This window comes from Oncorhynchus clarkii, chromosome 29, assembly GCF_045791955.1.
Source record: "Oncorhynchus clarkii lewisi isolate Uvic-CL-2024 chromosome 29, UVic_Ocla_1.0, whole genome shotgun sequence".
In the NCBI taxonomy this organism is placed as follows: Eukaryota; Metazoa; Chordata; class Actinopteri; order Salmoniformes; family Salmonidae; genus Oncorhynchus; species Oncorhynchus clarkii.
Genome location: NC_092175.1, coordinates 46293617 through 46311116, shown reverse-complemented (window position 1 = coordinate 46311116; position 17500 = coordinate 46293617). Strand labels below are relative to the sequence as shown.

The 17500-nt window shown below is 48.0% G+C and overlaps 1 protein-coding gene across 1 annotated transcript in view; it reads left to right on the top strand.

Annotated features, from left to right (window-relative positions):
* The window catches only part of LOC139388014 (metabotropic glutamate receptor 5-like), an 82094-nt gene that overhangs the window by 22719 nt on the left and 41875 nt on the right, over positions 1-17500 (top strand). Inside the window, exons 6-7 of the mRNA XM_071134494.1 lie at positions 14787-15022; positions 16971-17092. Coding sequence (XP_070990595.1) covers positions 14787-15022; positions 16971-17092 — 358 coding nt within the window. The remainder of the gene's footprint in view (positions 1-14786; positions 15023-16970; positions 17093-17500) is intronic.

Genomic DNA, 17500 nt, shown 5'->3' with positions numbered 1-17500 from the left:
AGACATCGGCCACCAGCAGATGTGGAAGGTAGACATCGGCCAACAGCAGATGTGGAAGGTAGACATCGGCCACCAGCAGATGAGGAAGGTAGACATCGGCCACCAGCAGATGTGGAAGGTCGACATCGGCCACCAGCAGATGTGGAAGGTAGACATCGGCCACCAGCAGATGTGGAAGGTAGACATCGGCCACCAGCAGATGTGGAAGGTAGACATCGGCCACCAGCAGATGAGGAAGGTAGACATCGGCCAACAGCAGATGAGGAAGGTAGACATCGGCCTCCAGCAGATGAGGAAGGTAGACATCGGCCAACAGCAGATGAGGAAGGTAGACATCGGCCACCAGCAGATGAGGAAGGTAGACATCGGCCTCCAGCAGATGAGGAAGGTAGACATCGGCCTCCAGCAGATGTGGAAGGTAGACATCGGCCTCTAGCAGATGAGGAAGGTAGACATCGGCCACCAGCAGATGAGGAAGGTAGACATCGGCCTCCAGCAGATGAGGAAGGTAGACATCGGCCTCCAGCTGATGTGGAAGGTAGACATCGGCCAACAGCAGATGAGGAAGGTAGATCGGCGAATGCATTGTATTGAGACGCATCCCGTCTCTAGATTAATCTGAATAATGAGAAATCCATGATCTGAATCAGTTCTCTCTACTGTTCTGTACATTAGCTCTACTGTAGGGGTTCAAGTAGTAGGTTTGTCTGTGTGTATGTGTGTGTGTGTGTGTGTGTGTGTGTGTGTGTGTGTGTGTGTGTGTGTGTGTGTGTGTGTGTGTGTGTGTGTGTGTGTTTATCTAGCCCTGCCAGGTCAGTAGGTGGTTATCTAGCCCTGCCAGGTAAATAGGTGGTTATCTAGCCCTGCCAGGTAAGTAGGTGTTTATCTAGCCCTGCCAGGTCAGTAGGTGTTTATCTAGCCCTGCCAGGTCAGTAGGTGTTTATCTAGCCCTGCCAGGTCAGTAGGTGTTTATCTAGCCCTGCCAGGTCAGTAGGTGTTTATCTAGCCCTGCCAGGTCAGTAGGTATTTATCTAGCCCTGCCAGGTCAGTAGGTGTTTATCTAGCCCTGCCAGGTCAGTAGGTGGTTATCTAGCCCTGCCAGGTCAGTAGGTGGTTATCTAGCCCTGCCAGGTCAGTAGGTGTTTATCTAGCCCTGCCAGGTCAGTAGGTGTTTATCTAGCCCTGCCAGGTCAGTAGGTGGTTATCTAGCCCTGCCAGGTCAGAAGGTGGTTATCTAGCCCTGCCAGGTCAGAAGGTGGTTATCTAGCCCTGCCAGGTCAGAAGGTGGTTATCTAGCCCTGCCAGGTCAGAAGGTGGTTATCTAGCCCTGCCAGGTCAGAAGGTGGTTATCTAGCCCTGCCAGGTCAGAAGGTGGTTATCTAGCCCTGCCAGGTCAGAAGGTGGTTATCTAGCCCTGCCAGGTCAGAAGGTGGTTATCTAGCCCTGCCAGGTCAGAAGGTGGTTATCTAGCCCTGCCAGGTCAGTAGGTGGTTATATAGCCCTGCCAGGTCAGAAGGTGGTTATCTAGCCCTGCCAGGTCAGAAGGTGGTTATCTAGCCCTGCCAGGTCAGTAGGTGGTTATATAGCCCTGCCAGGTCAGTAGGTGTTTATCTAGCCCTGCCAGGTCAGTAGGTGGTTATATAGCCCTGCCAGGTCAGAAGGTGGTTAGCTAGCCCTGCCAGGTCAGAAGGTGGTTATCTAGCCCTGCCAGGTCAGTAGGTGGTTATATAGCCCTGCCAGGTCAGTAGGTGGTTATCTAGCCCTGCCAGGTCAGAAGGTGGTTATCTAGCCCTGCCAGGTCAGTAGGTGTTTATCTAGCCCTGCCAGGTCAGTAGGTGGTTATCTAGCCCTGCCAGGTCAGTAGGTGGTTATCTAGCCCTGCCAGGTCAGAAGGTGGTTATCTAGCCCTGCCAGGTCAGAAGGTGGTTATCTAGCCCTGCCAGGTCAGAAGGTGGTTATCTAGCCCTGCCAGGTCAGAAGGTGGTTATCTAGCCCTGCCAGGTCAGTAGGTGGTTATCTAGCCCTGCCAGGTCAGAAGGTGGTTATCTAGCCCTGCCAGGTCAGAAGGTGGTTATCTAGCCCTGCCAGGTCAGAAGGTGGTTATCTAGCCCTGCCAGGTCAGAAGGTGGTTATCTAGCCCTGCCAGGTCAGAAGGTGGTTATCTAGCCCTGCCAGGTCAGAAGGTGGTTATCTAGCCCTGCCAGGTCAGAAGGTGGTTATCTAGCCCTGCCAGGTCAGTAGGTGGTTATCTAGCCCTGCCAGGTCAGAAGGTGGTTATCTAGCCCTGCCAGGTCAGTAGGTGGTTATCTAGCCCTGCCAGGTCAGAAGGTGGTTATCTAGCCCTGCCAGGTCAGAAGGTGGTTATCTAGCCCTGCCAGGTCAGAAGGTGGTTATCTAGCCCTGCCAGGTCAGAAGGTGGTTATCTAGCCCTGCCAGGTCAGTAGGTGTTTATCTAGCCCTGCCAGGTCAGTAGGTGGTTATCTAGCCCTGCCAGGTCAGTAGGTGTTTATCTAGCCCTGCCAGGTCAGTAGGTGGTTATCTAGCCCTGCCAGGTCAGTAGGTGGTTATCTAGCCCTGCCAGGTCAGAAGGTGGTTATCTAGCCCTGCCAGGTCAGTAGGTGGTTATCTAGCCCTGCCAGGTCAGAAGGTGGTTATCTAGCCCTGCCAGGTCAGAAGGTGGTTATCTAGCCCTGCCAGGTCAGAAGGTGGTTATCTAGCCCTGCCAGGTCAGTAGGTGGTTATCTAGCCCTGCCAGGTCAGAAGGTGGTTATCTAGCCCTGCCAGGTCAGAAGGTGGTTATCTAGCCCTGCCAGGTCAGAAGGTGGTTATCTAGCCCTGCCAGGTCAGAAGGTGGTTATCTAGCCCTGCCAGGTCAGAAGGTGGTTATCTAGCCCTGCCAGGTCAGAAGGTGGTTATCTAGCCCTGCCAGGTCAGAAGGTGGTTATCTAGCTCTGCCAGGTCAGTAGGTGGTTATCTAGCCCTGCCAGGTCAGAAGGTGGTTATCTAGCCCTGCCAGGTCAGTAGGTGGTTATCTAGCCCTGCCAGGTCAGAAGGTGGTTATCTAGCCCTGCCAGGTCAGAAGGTGGTTATCTAGCCCTGCCAGGTCAGAAGGTGGTTATCTAGCCCTGCCAGGTCAGAAGGTGGTTATCTTGCCCTGCCAGGTCAGAAGGTGGTTATCTAGCCCTGCCAGGTCAGTAGGTGTTTATCTAGCCCTGCCAGGTCAGTAGGTGGTTATCTAGCCCTGCCAGGTCAGTAGGTGGTTATCTAGCCCTGCCAGGTCAGAAGGTGGTTATCTAGCCCTGCCAGGTCAGAAGGTGGTTATCTTGCCCTGCCAGGTCAGAAGGTGGTTATCTAGCCCTGTCAGGTCAGTAGGTGTTTATCTAGCCCTGCCAGGTCAGTAGGTGGTTATCTAGCCCTGCCAGGTCAGTAGGTGGTTATCTAGCCCTGCCAGGTCAGAAGGTGGTTATCTAGCCCTGCCAGGTCAGTAGGTGGTTATCTAGCCCTGCCAGGTCAGAAGGTGGTTATCTAGCCCTGCCAGGTCAGAAGGTGGTTATCTAGCCCTGCCAGGTCAGAAGGTGGTTATCTAGCCCTGCCAGGTCAGAAGGTGGTTATCTAGCCCTGCCAGGTCAGAAGGTGGTTATCTAGCCCTGCCAGGTCAGAAGGTGGTTATCTAGCCCTGCCAGGTCAGAAGGTGGTTATCTAGCCCTGCCAGGTCAGAAGGTGGTTATCTAGCCCTGCCAGGTCAGAAGGTGGTTATCTAGCCCTGCCAGGTCAGAAGGTGGTTATCTAGCCCTGCCAGGTCAGAAGGTGGTTATCTAGCCCTGCCAGGTCAGAAGGTGGTTATCTAGCCCTGCCAGGTCAGAAGGTGGTTATCTAGCCCTAGTCCGGAGTGATTCAACCTTTCTTCTCCTCTTCTCTGATTTTCATAGCCATCCCTTGCTTTACATCCCTCTATCTCTCTGTGTCTTCACTCCCTCCATCTCTCCATCTCCATCCCTCCATCTCTCCCTCTCCATCTCTCCCTCTCCATCCCTCCATCTCTCCCTCTGCATCCGTTCATCTCTCCCTCTCCTTAGCTCCATCTCTCCCTATCCATCCCTCCATCTCTCCACCTCCTTCCCTCTATCTCTCCCTCTCCTTCCCTCCATCTCTCCCTCTCCTTCCGTCCATCTCTCCCTCTCCTTCCTTCCCTCCATCTCTCCCTCTCCATCTCTCCATCTCTCCATCCGTCCATCTCTCCCTCTCCATCTCTCCATCTCTCCTTCTCCATCCCTCCATCTCTGCTTCTCCTTCCCTCTATCTCTCCCTCTCCTTCCCTCCATCTCTCCCTCTCCTTCCTTCCATCTCTCCTTCTCCATCCCTCCATCTCTCCCTCTCCATCACTCCATCTCTCCCTCTCCTTCCGTCCATCTCTCCCTCTCCTTCCTTCCCTCCATCTCTCCCTCTCCATCTCTCCATCTCTCCCTCTCCTTCCGTCCATCTCTCCCTCTCCTTCCTTCCCTCCATCTCTCCCTCTCCATCTCTCCATCTCTCCATCTTTCCCTCCATATATCCTTCTCCATCCTTCCATCTCTCCCTCTCCATCTCTCCATCTCTCCTTCTCCATCCCTCCATCTCTGCTTCTCCTTCCCTCCATCTCTCCTTCTCCTTCCCTCCATCTCTCCCTCTCCTTCTCTCCATCTCTCCCTCTCCATCTCTCCATCTCTCCCTCTCCTTCTCTCCATCTCTCCCTCTCATTCTCTCCATCTCTCCCACTCCTTCCCTCAATCTCTCCCTCTCTCTGATGCACTCCCTCCATCTCTCCCTCTCTATCACTCCAACTCTCCCTCTCCTTTCGTCCATCACTCCCACTCCTTCCCTCCATCTCTCTCTCTCTCTGATGCGCTCCCTCCATCTCTCTCTCTCTCTGATGCGCTCCCTCCATCTCTCTGTCTCTCTCTGCTGTCCTCCCTCTCCTTCCCTCCATCTATCCCTCTTTCTACATAGTTCAATGTCTACTGTATGACTGTTATTAAAGACTCTCCTCTCCCATCCAGGGAGCAGAACAGAGACCACCTACACCTCCAGTTCTCTTCTCCTCTCCAACTCTTTCCTCCTCTACTCCCCTTTTCTTTCCCCAACTGGAGGAGTGGGTGGTCTCTGTTCTGTTCCTTGGGTGGAAGATAAGATAAGAGAAGAGATGAGGAAAGGAGAGATGAGAGAGGAGGAGAGAGGAGCGAGGAGAGAGGAGCAGAGCAGAGGAGAGTTCTCCTCTCTCCTCTCCTCTTCTCTCCACTTCTATCCTCACTTCCTCTCTCCTCTCCTCCTCTCTTCTCTACTCTCCTCTCCTCTCTCCTCTCTTCTCCTCCTCTCTTTTCTCCTCTTCCACCCAGGGAACAGAACAGAGGCCACCCACTCCTCCAGTTGTATAACTGATAGAGTACACAACCACTGCTACTGGGTTACCTAAGGTTTCATACTGATAAAGCTGGGAAGATACAGGGAGAGAGAAGGGTGTGTGGGTGTGTGTTTATTTGTGTGTGTGTTGCTGCTCTCTTTCCCCATCTCTCTCTCTTCTTTTCATAGCTATCCCTTGCTTTCCATCCATCCCTCTCTCTCTTTCTCTCCACTCCCGTAGTCCCTCAATCTCCATTCCTCCCTCTCTTTCCCTCCCTCTCTTTCCCTCCCTCTCCATCCTTCTATCTCTACTTTATGAATGTTATGAAAGCTTCTCCTATCCTCTTCCACCCAGCGAACAGAACAGAGACCACCCACACCTGCAGTTGAAATCCTCTCCTTTCTCCTCTCCTCCTCTCTCCTCTCTCCTCTCTCCTCTCCTCCTCTCTCCTCTCCTTTCTCCTCTCCTCCTCTCTCCTCTCTTCTCTCCTCCTATCTCCTCTCCTTTCTCCTCTACTCCTCTCTTCTCTCTCCTCCCCTCCTCTCTTCTCCTCCTCTCTCCTCGCCTCGCCTCTCCTCTCCTCTACACTTCTCTACTCTCCTCCTCTCTACTCTCTTCCTCTCTCCTCTCCCCTCTCTCCTCTTCTCTCCTCTCTCCTCTCCTCCTCTCTACTCTCTTCTCTTCTCCTCTCCTCTCCTCTCCTCTCCTCTCCTCTCCTCTCCTCTCCTCTACACTTCTCTACTCTCCTCCTCTCTACTCTCTTCCTCTCTCCCCTCTCCTCTCCTCTCCTCTTCTCTCCACTTCTCTCCTCTCTTCCTCTCTCCTCTCGTCTCTCCGCTCTCCTCTCTCCTCTCCTCTCTCCTCTCTTCTCCTCCTATCTTTTCTCCTCTTCCACCCAGGGAACAGAACAGAGGCCACCCACTCCTCCAGCTGTATAACTGATAGAGTACACAACCTCTGCTACTGGGTTACCTAAGGTTTCATACTGATAAAGCTGGGAAGATACAGGGAGAGAGAAGGGTGTGTGGGGGTGTGTTTATTTGTGTGTGTGTTGCTGCTCTCCTTCCCCATCTCTCTCTCTTCTTTTCATAACTATCCATTTCCATCCATCCCTCTCTCTCTTTCTCTCCACTCCCGTAGTCCCTCAATTGCCATTCCTCCCTCTCCATTCCCCCCTTTCTTTCCCTCCCTCTCCATCCTTCTATCTCTACTTTATGAATGTTATGAAAGCTTCTCTTCTCCTCTTCCACCCAGCGAACAAAACAGAGACCACCCACACCTGCGTTTTAAATCCTCTCCTTTCTCCTCTCCTCCTCTCTCCTCTCTCCTCTCTTCCTCTCTCCTCTTTTCTCTCCTCCGCTCTCCTCTTCTCTCCACTTCTCTATTCTCCTCCTCTATCCTCTCTCCTCCTCCTTTCTCCTCTCTCCTCTCTCCTCCTCTCTCCTCTACTCTCCTCTACTCTCCTCTTCTCTCCTCTCTCCTCTCTCCTCTCTCTCTCCTCTCTTCTCCTCCTCTCTTTTCTACTCTTCCACCCAGGGAACAGAACAGAGGCCGCCCACTCCTCCAGTTGTATAACTGATAGAGTACACAACCTCTGCTACTGGGTTACCTAAGGTTTCACACTGATAAAGCTGGGAAGATACAGGGAGAGAAGAGAGAGTGTGTGTGTGTGTGTGTGTGTGTGTGTGTGTGTAACAAGATCTTACGGTATTATCAATTTTCTCCAAACTTCAAATTTCAAAGTTGCTCCAAACTAAAAACATAAAGTTTAGACTCTCATTCTGTGGTTGAGGTAAAGATTAACGTTGTGTGTTACTACAGTTGAAGTCAGAAGTGTACCAACACCTTAGCCAAATACTTTTAAACTCAGTTTTTCATCATTCCTGACATTTCATCCTAGTAAAAAATTCCCTGTCTTAGGTCAGTTAGGATCATCACTTTATTTTAAGATGTGAAATGTGAGAATAATAGTAGAGAATTATTTATTTCAGATTTTATTTCTTTCATCACATTCCCAGTGAGTCAGAAGTTTGCATAAACTCAATTAGTGTTTGGTAGCATTACCTTCGAATTGTTTAACTTGGGGTAAAAGTTTTAGGTAGCCTTCCACAAGCTTCTCACAATAAGTTGGGTGAATTTTGTCCCATTCCTCCTGACAGAGCTGGTGTAACTGAGTCAGGTTTGTAGGCCTCCTTGCTCACACTCGCTTTTTCAGTTCTGTCCACAAATGTTCTATAGGATTGAGGTCAGGGCTTTGTGATGGCCACTCCAATACCTTGACTTTGTTGCCCTTAAGCCATTTTGCCACAACTTTGAAAGTATGCTTGGGGTCATTGTCCATTTGGAAGACCCATTTTCGACCAAGCTTTAACTTCCTGACTGATGTCTTGAGATGTTGCTTCAATATATCCACATAATGTTCCTCCTCATGATGCCATCTATTTTGTGAAGAGCACCAGTCCCTCCTGCAGCAAAGCACCCCCACAACATGATGCTGCCACCCCCGTGCTTCACGGTTGGGATGGTGTTCTTCGGCTTGCAAGCCTTCCCCTTTTTCCTCCAAACATAACAATGGTCATTATGGTCAAACACTTCTATTTTTGTTTCATCAGACCAGAGGACATTTCTCCAAAAAGTACGATCTTTGTCCCCATGTGCAGCTGCAAACCGTAGTCTGGCTTTTTTTATGGCAGTTTTGGAGCAGTGGCTTCTTCCTTGCTCAGCAGCCTTTCAGGTTATGTTGATATAGAACTCGTTTTACTGTGGATATAGATAATTTTGTACCTGTTTCCTTCAGCATCTTCACAAGGTCCTTTGCTGTTGTTCTGGGATTGATTTGGACTTTTCACACCAAAGTACGTTCATCTCTAGGAGACAGAACACGCCTCCTTCCTGAGCGGTATGACGGCTGCGTGGTCCCATGGTGTTTATACTTGCGTACTCTTGTTTGTACAGATGAACGTGGCACCTTGAGGCATTTGGAAATTGCTCCCAAGGATGAACCAGACTTGTGGAGGTCTACAATTTTTTTCGGAGGTATTGGCTGATTTCTTTTGATTTTCCCATGATGTCAAGCAAAGAGACACTGAGTTTGAAGGTAGGCCTTGAAATACATCCACAAGTACACCTCCAATTGACTCAAATGATGTCAATTAGTCTATTAGAAGCTTCTAAAGCCATGACATCATTTTCTGGAGATTTCCAAGCTGTTTAAAGGCACAGTCAACTTAGTGTATGTAAACTTCTGACTTCAATTGTATGTGCAGGGGTACTAGGTAGTTTAGGTAGTTGAGGTAATGTGTACATGTAGGTAGAGGTAAAGACTAGACAACAGGATAGATAATAGACAGTAACAGCAGTGTTGGTAGTAGGGTAGGTAATATAATGTAGGTAGGGGTAAAGACTAGACAACAGGATAGATAATATACAGTAACAGCAGTGTTGGTAGTAGGGTAGGTAATATGTACATGTAGGTAGGGGTAAAGACTAGACAACAGGATAGATAATAGACAGTAACAGCAGTGTTGGTAGTAGGGTAGGTAATATAATGTAGGTAGGGGTAAAGACTAGACAACAGGATAGATAATAGACAGTAACAGCAGTGTTGGTAGTAGGGTAGGTAATATAATGTAGGTAGGGGTAAAGACTAGACAACAGGATAGATAATAGACAGTAACAACAGTGTTGGTAGTAGGGTAGGTAATATAATGTAGGTAGGGGTAAAGACTAGACAACAGGATAGATAATAGACAGTAACAGCAGTGTTGGTAGTAGGGTAGGTAATATAATGTAGGTAGGGGTAAAGACTAGACAACAGGATAGATAATAGACAGTAACAACAGTGTTGGTAGTAGGGTAGGTAATATAATGTAGGTAGGGGTAAAGACTAGACAACAGGATAGATAATAGACAGTAACAGCAGTGTTGGTAGTAGGGTAGGTAATATAATGTAGGTAGGGGTAAAGACTAGACAACAGGATAGATAATAGACAGTAACAGCAGTGTTGGTAGTAGGGTAGGTAATATAATGTAGGTAGGGGTAAAGACTAGACAACAGGATAGATAATAGACAGTAACAACAGTGTTGGTAGTAGGGTAGGTAATATAATGTAGGTAGAGGTAAAGACTAGACAACAGGATAGATAATAGACAGTAACAGCAGTGTTGGTAGTAGGGTAGGTAATATAATGTAGGTAGGGGTAAAGACTAGACAACAGGATAGATAATAGACAGTAACAGCAGTGTTGGTAGTAGGGTAGGTAATATGTACATGTAGGTAGGGGTAAAGACTAGACAACAGGATAGATAATAGACAGTAACAGCAGTGTTGGTAGTAGGGTAGGTAATATAATGTAGGTAGAGGTAAAGACTAGACAACAGGATAGATAATAGACAGTAACAGCAGTGTTGGTAGTAGGGTAGGTAATATAATGTAGGTAGAGGTAAAGACTAGACAACAGGATAGATAATAGACAGTAACAGCAGTGTTGGTAGTAGGGTAGGTAATATAATGTAGGTAGGGGTAAAGACTAGACAACAGGATAGATAATAGACAGTAACAGCAGTGTTGGTAGTAGGGTAGGTAATATGATGTAGGTAGAGGTAAAGACTAGACAACAGGATAGATAATAGACAGTAACAGCAGTGTTGGTAGTAGGGTAGGTAATATGTACATGTAGGTAGGGGTAAAGACTAGACAACAGGATAGATAATAGACAGTAACAACAGTGTTGGTAGTAGGGTAGGTAATATAATGTAGGTAGGGGTAAAGACTAGACAACAGGATAGATAATAGACAGTAACAGCAGTGTTGGTAGTAGGGTAGGTAATATGATGTAGGTAGAGGTAAAGACTAGACAACAGGATAGATAATAGACAGTAACAGCAGTGTTGGTAGTAGGGTAGGTAATATGTACATGTAGGTAGAGGTAAAGACAACAGGATAGATAATATACAGTAACAGCAGTGTTGTTAGTAGGGTAGGTAATATAATGTAGGTAGGGGTAAAGACTAGACAACAGGATAGATAATAGACAGTAACAGCAGTGTTGGTAGTAGGGTAGGTAATATAATGTAGGTAGGGGTAAAGACTAGACAACAGGATAGATAATAGACAGTAACAGCAGTGTTGGTAGTAGGGTAGGTAATATAATGTAGGTAGGGGTAAAGACTAGACAACAGGATAGATAATAGACAGTAACAACAGTGTTGGTAGTAGGGTAGGTAATATAATGTAGGTAGAGGTAAAGACTAGACAACAGGATAGATAATAGACAGTAACAACAGTGTTGGTAGTAGGGTAGGTAATATAATGTAGGTAGAGGTAAAGACTAGACAACAGGATAGATAATAGACAGTAACAGCAGTGTTGGTAGTAGGGTAGGTAATATAATGTAGGTAGAGGTAAAGACTAGACAACAGGATAGATAATATACAGTAACAACAGTGTTGGTAGTAGGGTAGGTAATATAATGTAGGTAGGGGTAAAGACTAGACAACAGGATAGATAATAGTAACAGCAGTGTTGGTAGTAGGGTAGGTAATATAATGTAGGTAGAGGTAAAGACTAGACAACAGGATAGATAATAGACAGTAACAGCAGTGTTGGTAGTAGGGTAGGTAATATAATGTAGGTAGGGGTAAAGACTAGACAACAGGATAGATAATAGACAGTAACAGCAGTGTTGGTAGTAGGGTAGGTAATATAATGTAGGTAGGGGTAAAAGTGACTAGTGAATCAGGATAATGTGGACACTACCGGTCAAAACTTTAGAGCAGCTACTCATCCAAGAGTTTTTCTCTTACTTTTTAATATTTTCTAAAGTAAGGTAAAATAACCTAGTAGATTATCCCAGGAGGTTGAACCCTTGCATGGTGGTAAAATAACCTAGTAGATGATCCCAGGAGGTTGAACCCTTGCATGGTGGTAAAGGAACCTAGTAGATGATCCCAGGAGGTTGAACCCTTGCATGGTGGTAAAATAACCTAGTAGATGATCCCAGGAGGTTGAACCCTTGCATGGTGGTAAAATAACCTAGTAGATGATCCCAGGAGGTTGAACCCTTGCATGGTGGTAAAATAACCTAGTAGATGATCCCAGGAGGTTGAACCCTTGCATGGTTGGTAAAATAACCTAGTAGATGATCCCAGGAGGTTGAACCCTTGCATGGTGGTAAAATAACCTAGTAGATGATCCCAGGAGGTTGAACCCTTGCATGGTGGTAAAGGAACCTAGTAGATGATCCCAGGAGGTTGAACCCTTGCATGGTGGTAAAATAACCTAGTAGATGATCCCAGGAGGTTGAACCCTTGCATGGTGGTAAAATAACCTAGTTGATGATCCCAGGAGGTTGAACCCTTGCATGGTGGCAAATCAAATCAAATCAAATGTATTTATATAGCCCTTCGTACATCAGCTGATATCTCAAAGTGCTGTACAGAAACCCAGCCTAAAACCCCAAACAGCAAGCAATGCAGGTGTAGAACCTAGTAGATGATCCCTAGCCCAGGAGGTTGGACCCTTGCATGGTGGTAAAGGAACCTAGTAGATGATCCCTAGCCCAGGAGGTTGGTCCCTTGCATGGTGGTAAAGGAACCTAGTAGATGATCCCTAGCCCAGGAGGTTGGACCCTTGCATGGTGGTAAAGGACCCCTAGCCCAGGAGGTTGGCCCCTTACATGGTGGTAAAGGATCCCTAGCCCAGGTGGTTGGACCCTTGCATGGTGGTAAAGGAACCTAGTAGATGATCCCTAGCCCAGGAGGTTGGACCCTTGCATGGTGATAAAGGAACCTAGTAGATGATCCCTAGCCCAGGAGGTTGGACCCTTGCATGGTGATAAAGGAACCTAGTAGATGATCCCTAGCCCAGGAGGTTGAACCCTTGCATGGTGATAAAGGAACCTAGTAGATGATCCCTAGCCCAGGAGGTTGAACCCTTGCATGGTGATAAAGGAACCTAGTAGATGATCCCTAGCCCAGGAGGTTGAACCCTTGCATGGTGATAAAGGAACCTAGTAGATGATCCCTAGCCCAGGAGGTTGGACCCTTGCATGGTGGTAAAGGATCCCTAGCCCAGGAGGTTGGACCCTTGCATGGTGATACAGGGTCAAGAGGTGCCCTGCTAATTGACCACATGGTAGCACTGTAACAACTGATTGAACATTTTGTGAAAAACACTTGAAACGCCTCTCCTCTGGCATCAAATGACTGACCTGCACAAAATTGTATACTTGGCCTCTATGGACCAAGCTCTCACTAATGATGTTTTATTTCCCAGGATTGCTTCTCAAACAATATGGCCGCTACTGATCAATACATTTTCACGTGGTCTGGCACAATAAATGCATATAACTCAGACGTGGCTATTTGTAACAAAACTTGGTCTTCCAAACACTGTCAAGACTTAACACATCTGAGCACATTCAGATCGACCACACGGTGGCGCTACGACGGGCACATGTTTATATACAGTATTGTGATCTGTTTGATCAGGGATATGTGTCTAGCTAACCTGTATAGTACGGTTGCGTTTAGACGTGTGTTGGCTCTGTTGGACAGGAACAATCGTTAATGCAAACTCATAGGCTCATAGGGGCCATATTGTTTCTGCTAGAGTCTTGGAAGGATGTGTATCTATAGATGCTACAGACCCAATCTGGTGCTGATCGGTCTAGCGGTTCTGTAGAATAATGCATATAGAAGAAGTCAACGATATTGAAAAAAGATCCAAAATACATCAAAAGCTTATTATATTGATGATCAGTTTGATTTTGAGTTCTGATATTTGGCAAGCGTGGTCAACAAGGGCAATGGTTCCATTTTTTTCTGATGGTGGCACAGTGGGCTGAACCCCGGCGTTGTTGCTTGTCGGTGTTATACTGTATACAAAAAGTGAATGTGATCGTACAGCACAGGTCATACGGTCCACACTGTTCTATTATTACTCACTTAGCAACAAGACATATTACCCTCTCTCTCTCTCTCTCCTCTCTCTCTCCACCCCGTCTTTCTCTCCCTCCCTCCCTCCCTCCCTCCCTCCCTCCCTCCCTCCCTCCCTCCCTCCCTCCCTCCCTCCCTCCCTCCCTCCCTCCCTCCCTCCCTCCCTCCCCTTTCTCTTTTTATCCCCTCTCCTACTCCCGCTTTCTCTCCCTCCCCTCTCCCCTCTCTCTCTCTCCCTCATCCCCTCTCTTTCTCTCTCCCATCTCCCCCTCTCTCTCTTTCAACCCTCCCCTCTCTCTCGCCCTCCCCTCTCCCCTATCTCTCTCTCTCTCCCTCCCCTCTTCCCTCTCTCTCTCTCTCCCACTCCAACTTTTTCTCCCTCCCCTCTCCCCTCTCTCTCTTTCAACCCTCCCCTCTTCCCTCTCTCTCTCTCTCTCTCCCACCCCGTCTTTCTCTCCCTCCCCTCTCTTTCTCCCTCCCCTCTCCCTATCTCCTCTCTCTCTCTCTCTCTCTCTCTCTCCCTCCCCTCTCCTCTCCCCTCTCCCTCCCCTCCCCTCTCCCTCCCTCCCTCCCTCCCTCCCTCCCTCCCTCCCTCCCTCCCTCCCTCCCTCCCTCCCTCCCTCCCTCCCTCCCTCCCTCCCTCCCTCCCTCCCTCCCTCCCTCCCCTTTCTATTTTTATCCCCTCTCCTACTCCCTCTTTCTCTCCCTCCCCTCTCCCCTCTCTCTCTCTCTCCCTCATCCCCTCTCTTTCTCTCTCCCATCTCCCCCTCTCTCTCTTTCAACCCTCCCCTCTCTCTCGCCCTCCCCTCTCCCCTATCTCTCTCTCTCTCCCTCCCCTCTTCCCTCTCTCTCTCTCTCCCACTCCAACTTTTTCTCCCTCCCCTCTCCCCTCTCTCTTTTTCAACCCTCCCCTCTTCCCTCTCTCTCTCTCTCCCACCCCGTCTTTCTCTCCCTCCCCTCTCTTTCTCCTTTCTCTCTTTATCCCCTCTCCCACTCCCTCTTTCTCTTCCTCCCCTCTCTCTCTCTCCCTCATCCCCTCTCTTTCTCACTCCCATCTCCCCTCTCTCTCTTTCAACCCTCCCCTCTCTCTCTCCCATCCCTATCTCTCTCTCTCTCTCTCTCTCTCTCTCTCTCCCTCCCCTCTCCTCTCCCCTCTCCCTCCCCTCCCCTCCCCTCCCCTCCCCTCCCCTCCCCTCCCCTCTCCCCTCTCTCTCTCCCCTCTCCCTCCCCTCTCCCCTCTCCCTCTCTCTCTCTCCCTCCCCACCCCTCTCCCCCTCCCTCCCCTCTCCCTCTCTCTCTACCTTCCCTATCTCCTCTCTCTCTCTCTCTCTCTCTCTCTCTCTCTCTCTCTCTCTCTCTCTCTCCCTCTCTCTCTCTCTCCCTCCCTCCCTCCCCATCCCTCTCCCCCTCCCTCCCCTCTCCCTCTTTCTCTCCCTCCCCTCTCCCCTCTCTCTCCATCTCCCTCCTCCAGTGATGGCTGGGCTGACCGGTATGATGTGACAGATGGATATCAGCAAGAGGCTGCAGGGGGAATAACTATAAAGCTGAAGTCAGCCTACATCCCCTGGTTCGATGACTACTACTTGGCTCTGCAACCAGATGACAACACCAGGAACCCCTGGTTCACTGAGTTCTGGCAGCACCGGTTCCAATGTAGACTAAAGGGACACGCACAGGAGAACACCAAGTACAACCGTACCTGCAATAGTGAGTAGGCTACACAGGTGTGCTGAAACTGGTTTGGCTCTAGTTGTGTGTAGATGTGCTGAAACTGAAACTGGTTTGACTCTAGTTGTGTGTAGATGTGCTGAAACTGAAACTGGTTTGACTCTAGTTGCGTGTAGATGTGCTGAAACTGAAACTGGTTTGACTCTAGTTGTGTGTAGATGTGCTGAAACTGAAACTGGTTTGACTCTAGTTTTGTGTAGATGTGCTGAAACTGAAACTGGTTTGACTCTAGTTGTGTGTAGATGTGCTGAAACTGAAACTGGTTTGACTCTAGTTGCGTGTAGATGTGCTGAAACTGAAACTGGTTTGACTCTAGTTGTGTGTAGATGTGCTGAAACTGAAACTGGTTTGACTCTAGTTGCGTGTAGATGTGCTGAAACTGAAACTGGTTTGACTCTAGTTGTGTGTAGATGTGCTGAAACTGAAACTGGTTTGACTCTAGTTGTGTGTAGATGTGCTGAAACTGAAACTGGTTTGACTCTAGTTGCGTGTAGATGTGCTGAAACTGAAACTGGTTTGACTCTAGTTGTGTGTAGATGTGCAAAAACTGAAACTGGTTTGACTCTAGTTGTGTGTAGATGTGCTGAAACTGAAACTGGTTTGACTCCAGTTGTGTATAGATGTGCTGAAACTGAACCTGGTTTGACTCTAGTTGTGTATAGATGTGCTGAAACTGGTTTGACTCCAGTTGTGTATAGACGTGCTGAAACTGAAACTGGTTTGACTCTAGTTGTGTGTAGATGTGCTGAAACTGGTTTGACTCTAGTTGTGTGTAGATGTGCTGAAACTGGTTTAACTCTAGTTGTGTGTAGATGTGCTGAAACTGGTTTGACTCTAGTTGTGTGTAGATGTGCTGAAACTGGTTTGACTCTAGTTGTGTGTAGATGTGCTGAAACTGGTTTGACTCTAGTTGTGTGTAGATGTGATGAAACTGGTTTGACTCTAGTTGTGTGTAGATGTGCTGAAACTGGTTTGACTCTAGTTGTGTGTAGATGTGCTGAAACTGGTTTGACTCTAGTTGTGTGTAGATGTGCTGAAACTGGTTTGACTCTAGTTGTGTGTAGATGCAGAAACTGAAACTGCTGAAACTGGTTTAACTCTAGTTGTGTGTAGATGTGCTGAAACTGGTTTGACTCTAGTTGTGTGTAGATGTGCTGAAACTGGTTTGACTCTAGTTGTGTGTAGATGTGCTGAAACTGGTTTGACTCTAGTTGTGTGTAGATGTGATGAAACTGGTTTGACTCTAGTTGTGTGTAGATGTGCTGAAACTGGTTTGACTCTAGTTGTGTGTAGATGTGCTGAAACTGGTTTGACTCTAGTTGTGTGTAGATGTGCTGAAACTGGTTTGACTCTAGTTGTGTGTAGATGTGCTGAAAGAAACTGGTTTGACTCTAGTTGTGCGTAGATGTGCTGAAACTGGTTTGACTCTAGTTGTGTGTAGATGTGCTGAAACTGGTTTGACTCTAGTTGTGTGTAGATGTGCTGAAACTGGTTTGACTCTAGTTGTGTGTAGATGTGATGAAACTGGTTTGACTCTAGTTGTGTATAGATGTGCTGAAACTGGTTTGACTCCAGTTGTGTATGTGTAGATGTGCTTAAACTGGTTTGACTCTAGTTGTGTGTAGATGTGCTGAAACTGGTTTGACTCTAGTTGTGCGTAGATGTGCTGAAACTGTATAACCTGGTTTGACTCTAGTTGTGTATAGATGTGCTGAAACTGGTTTGACTCTAGTTGTGTAGATGTGCTGAAACTGGTTTAACTCTAGTTGTGTGTAGATGTGCTGAAACTGGTTTGACTCTAGTTGTGTGTAGATGTGCTGAAACTGGTTTGACTCTAGTTGTGTGTAGATGTGCTGAAACTGGTTTGACTCTAGTTGTGTGTAGATGTGATGAAGTTTGCCTGTACTGTACCCCGTTCCCTCTGCAGGTAGAGAGTCTCTCCGGCAGCAGTATGCCCAGGACACTAAGATGGGTTTTGTCATCAACGCTATCTACTCCATGGCCTATGGACTACACACTATGCAGCAGACAGTCTGCCCAGGATACCAAGTGGGTGGACCTGTCAGCGGTGGCACATGATAGTGTGTACATGCCTGTGTTTTGACTCTGGTTGATGTGTTTCCGGTTACCAGGGTCTGTGTTGTGTTAACACATCTCTCTGTTCTGTCCTGGTTACCAGGGTCTGTGTTAACACCTCTCTCTGTTCTGTCCTGGTTACCAGGGTCTGTGTTAACACCTCTCTCTGTTCTGTCCTGGTTACCATGGTCTGTGTTAACTCATCTCTCTGTTCTGTCCTGGTTACCAGGGTCTGTGTTAACACCTCTCTCTGCTCTGTCCTGGTTGCCAGGGTCTGTGTTAACACCTCTCTCTGTTCTGTCCTGGTTACCAGGGTCTGTGTTGTGTTAACACATCTCTCTGTTCTGTCCTGGTTACCAGGGTCTGTGTTAACACCTCTCT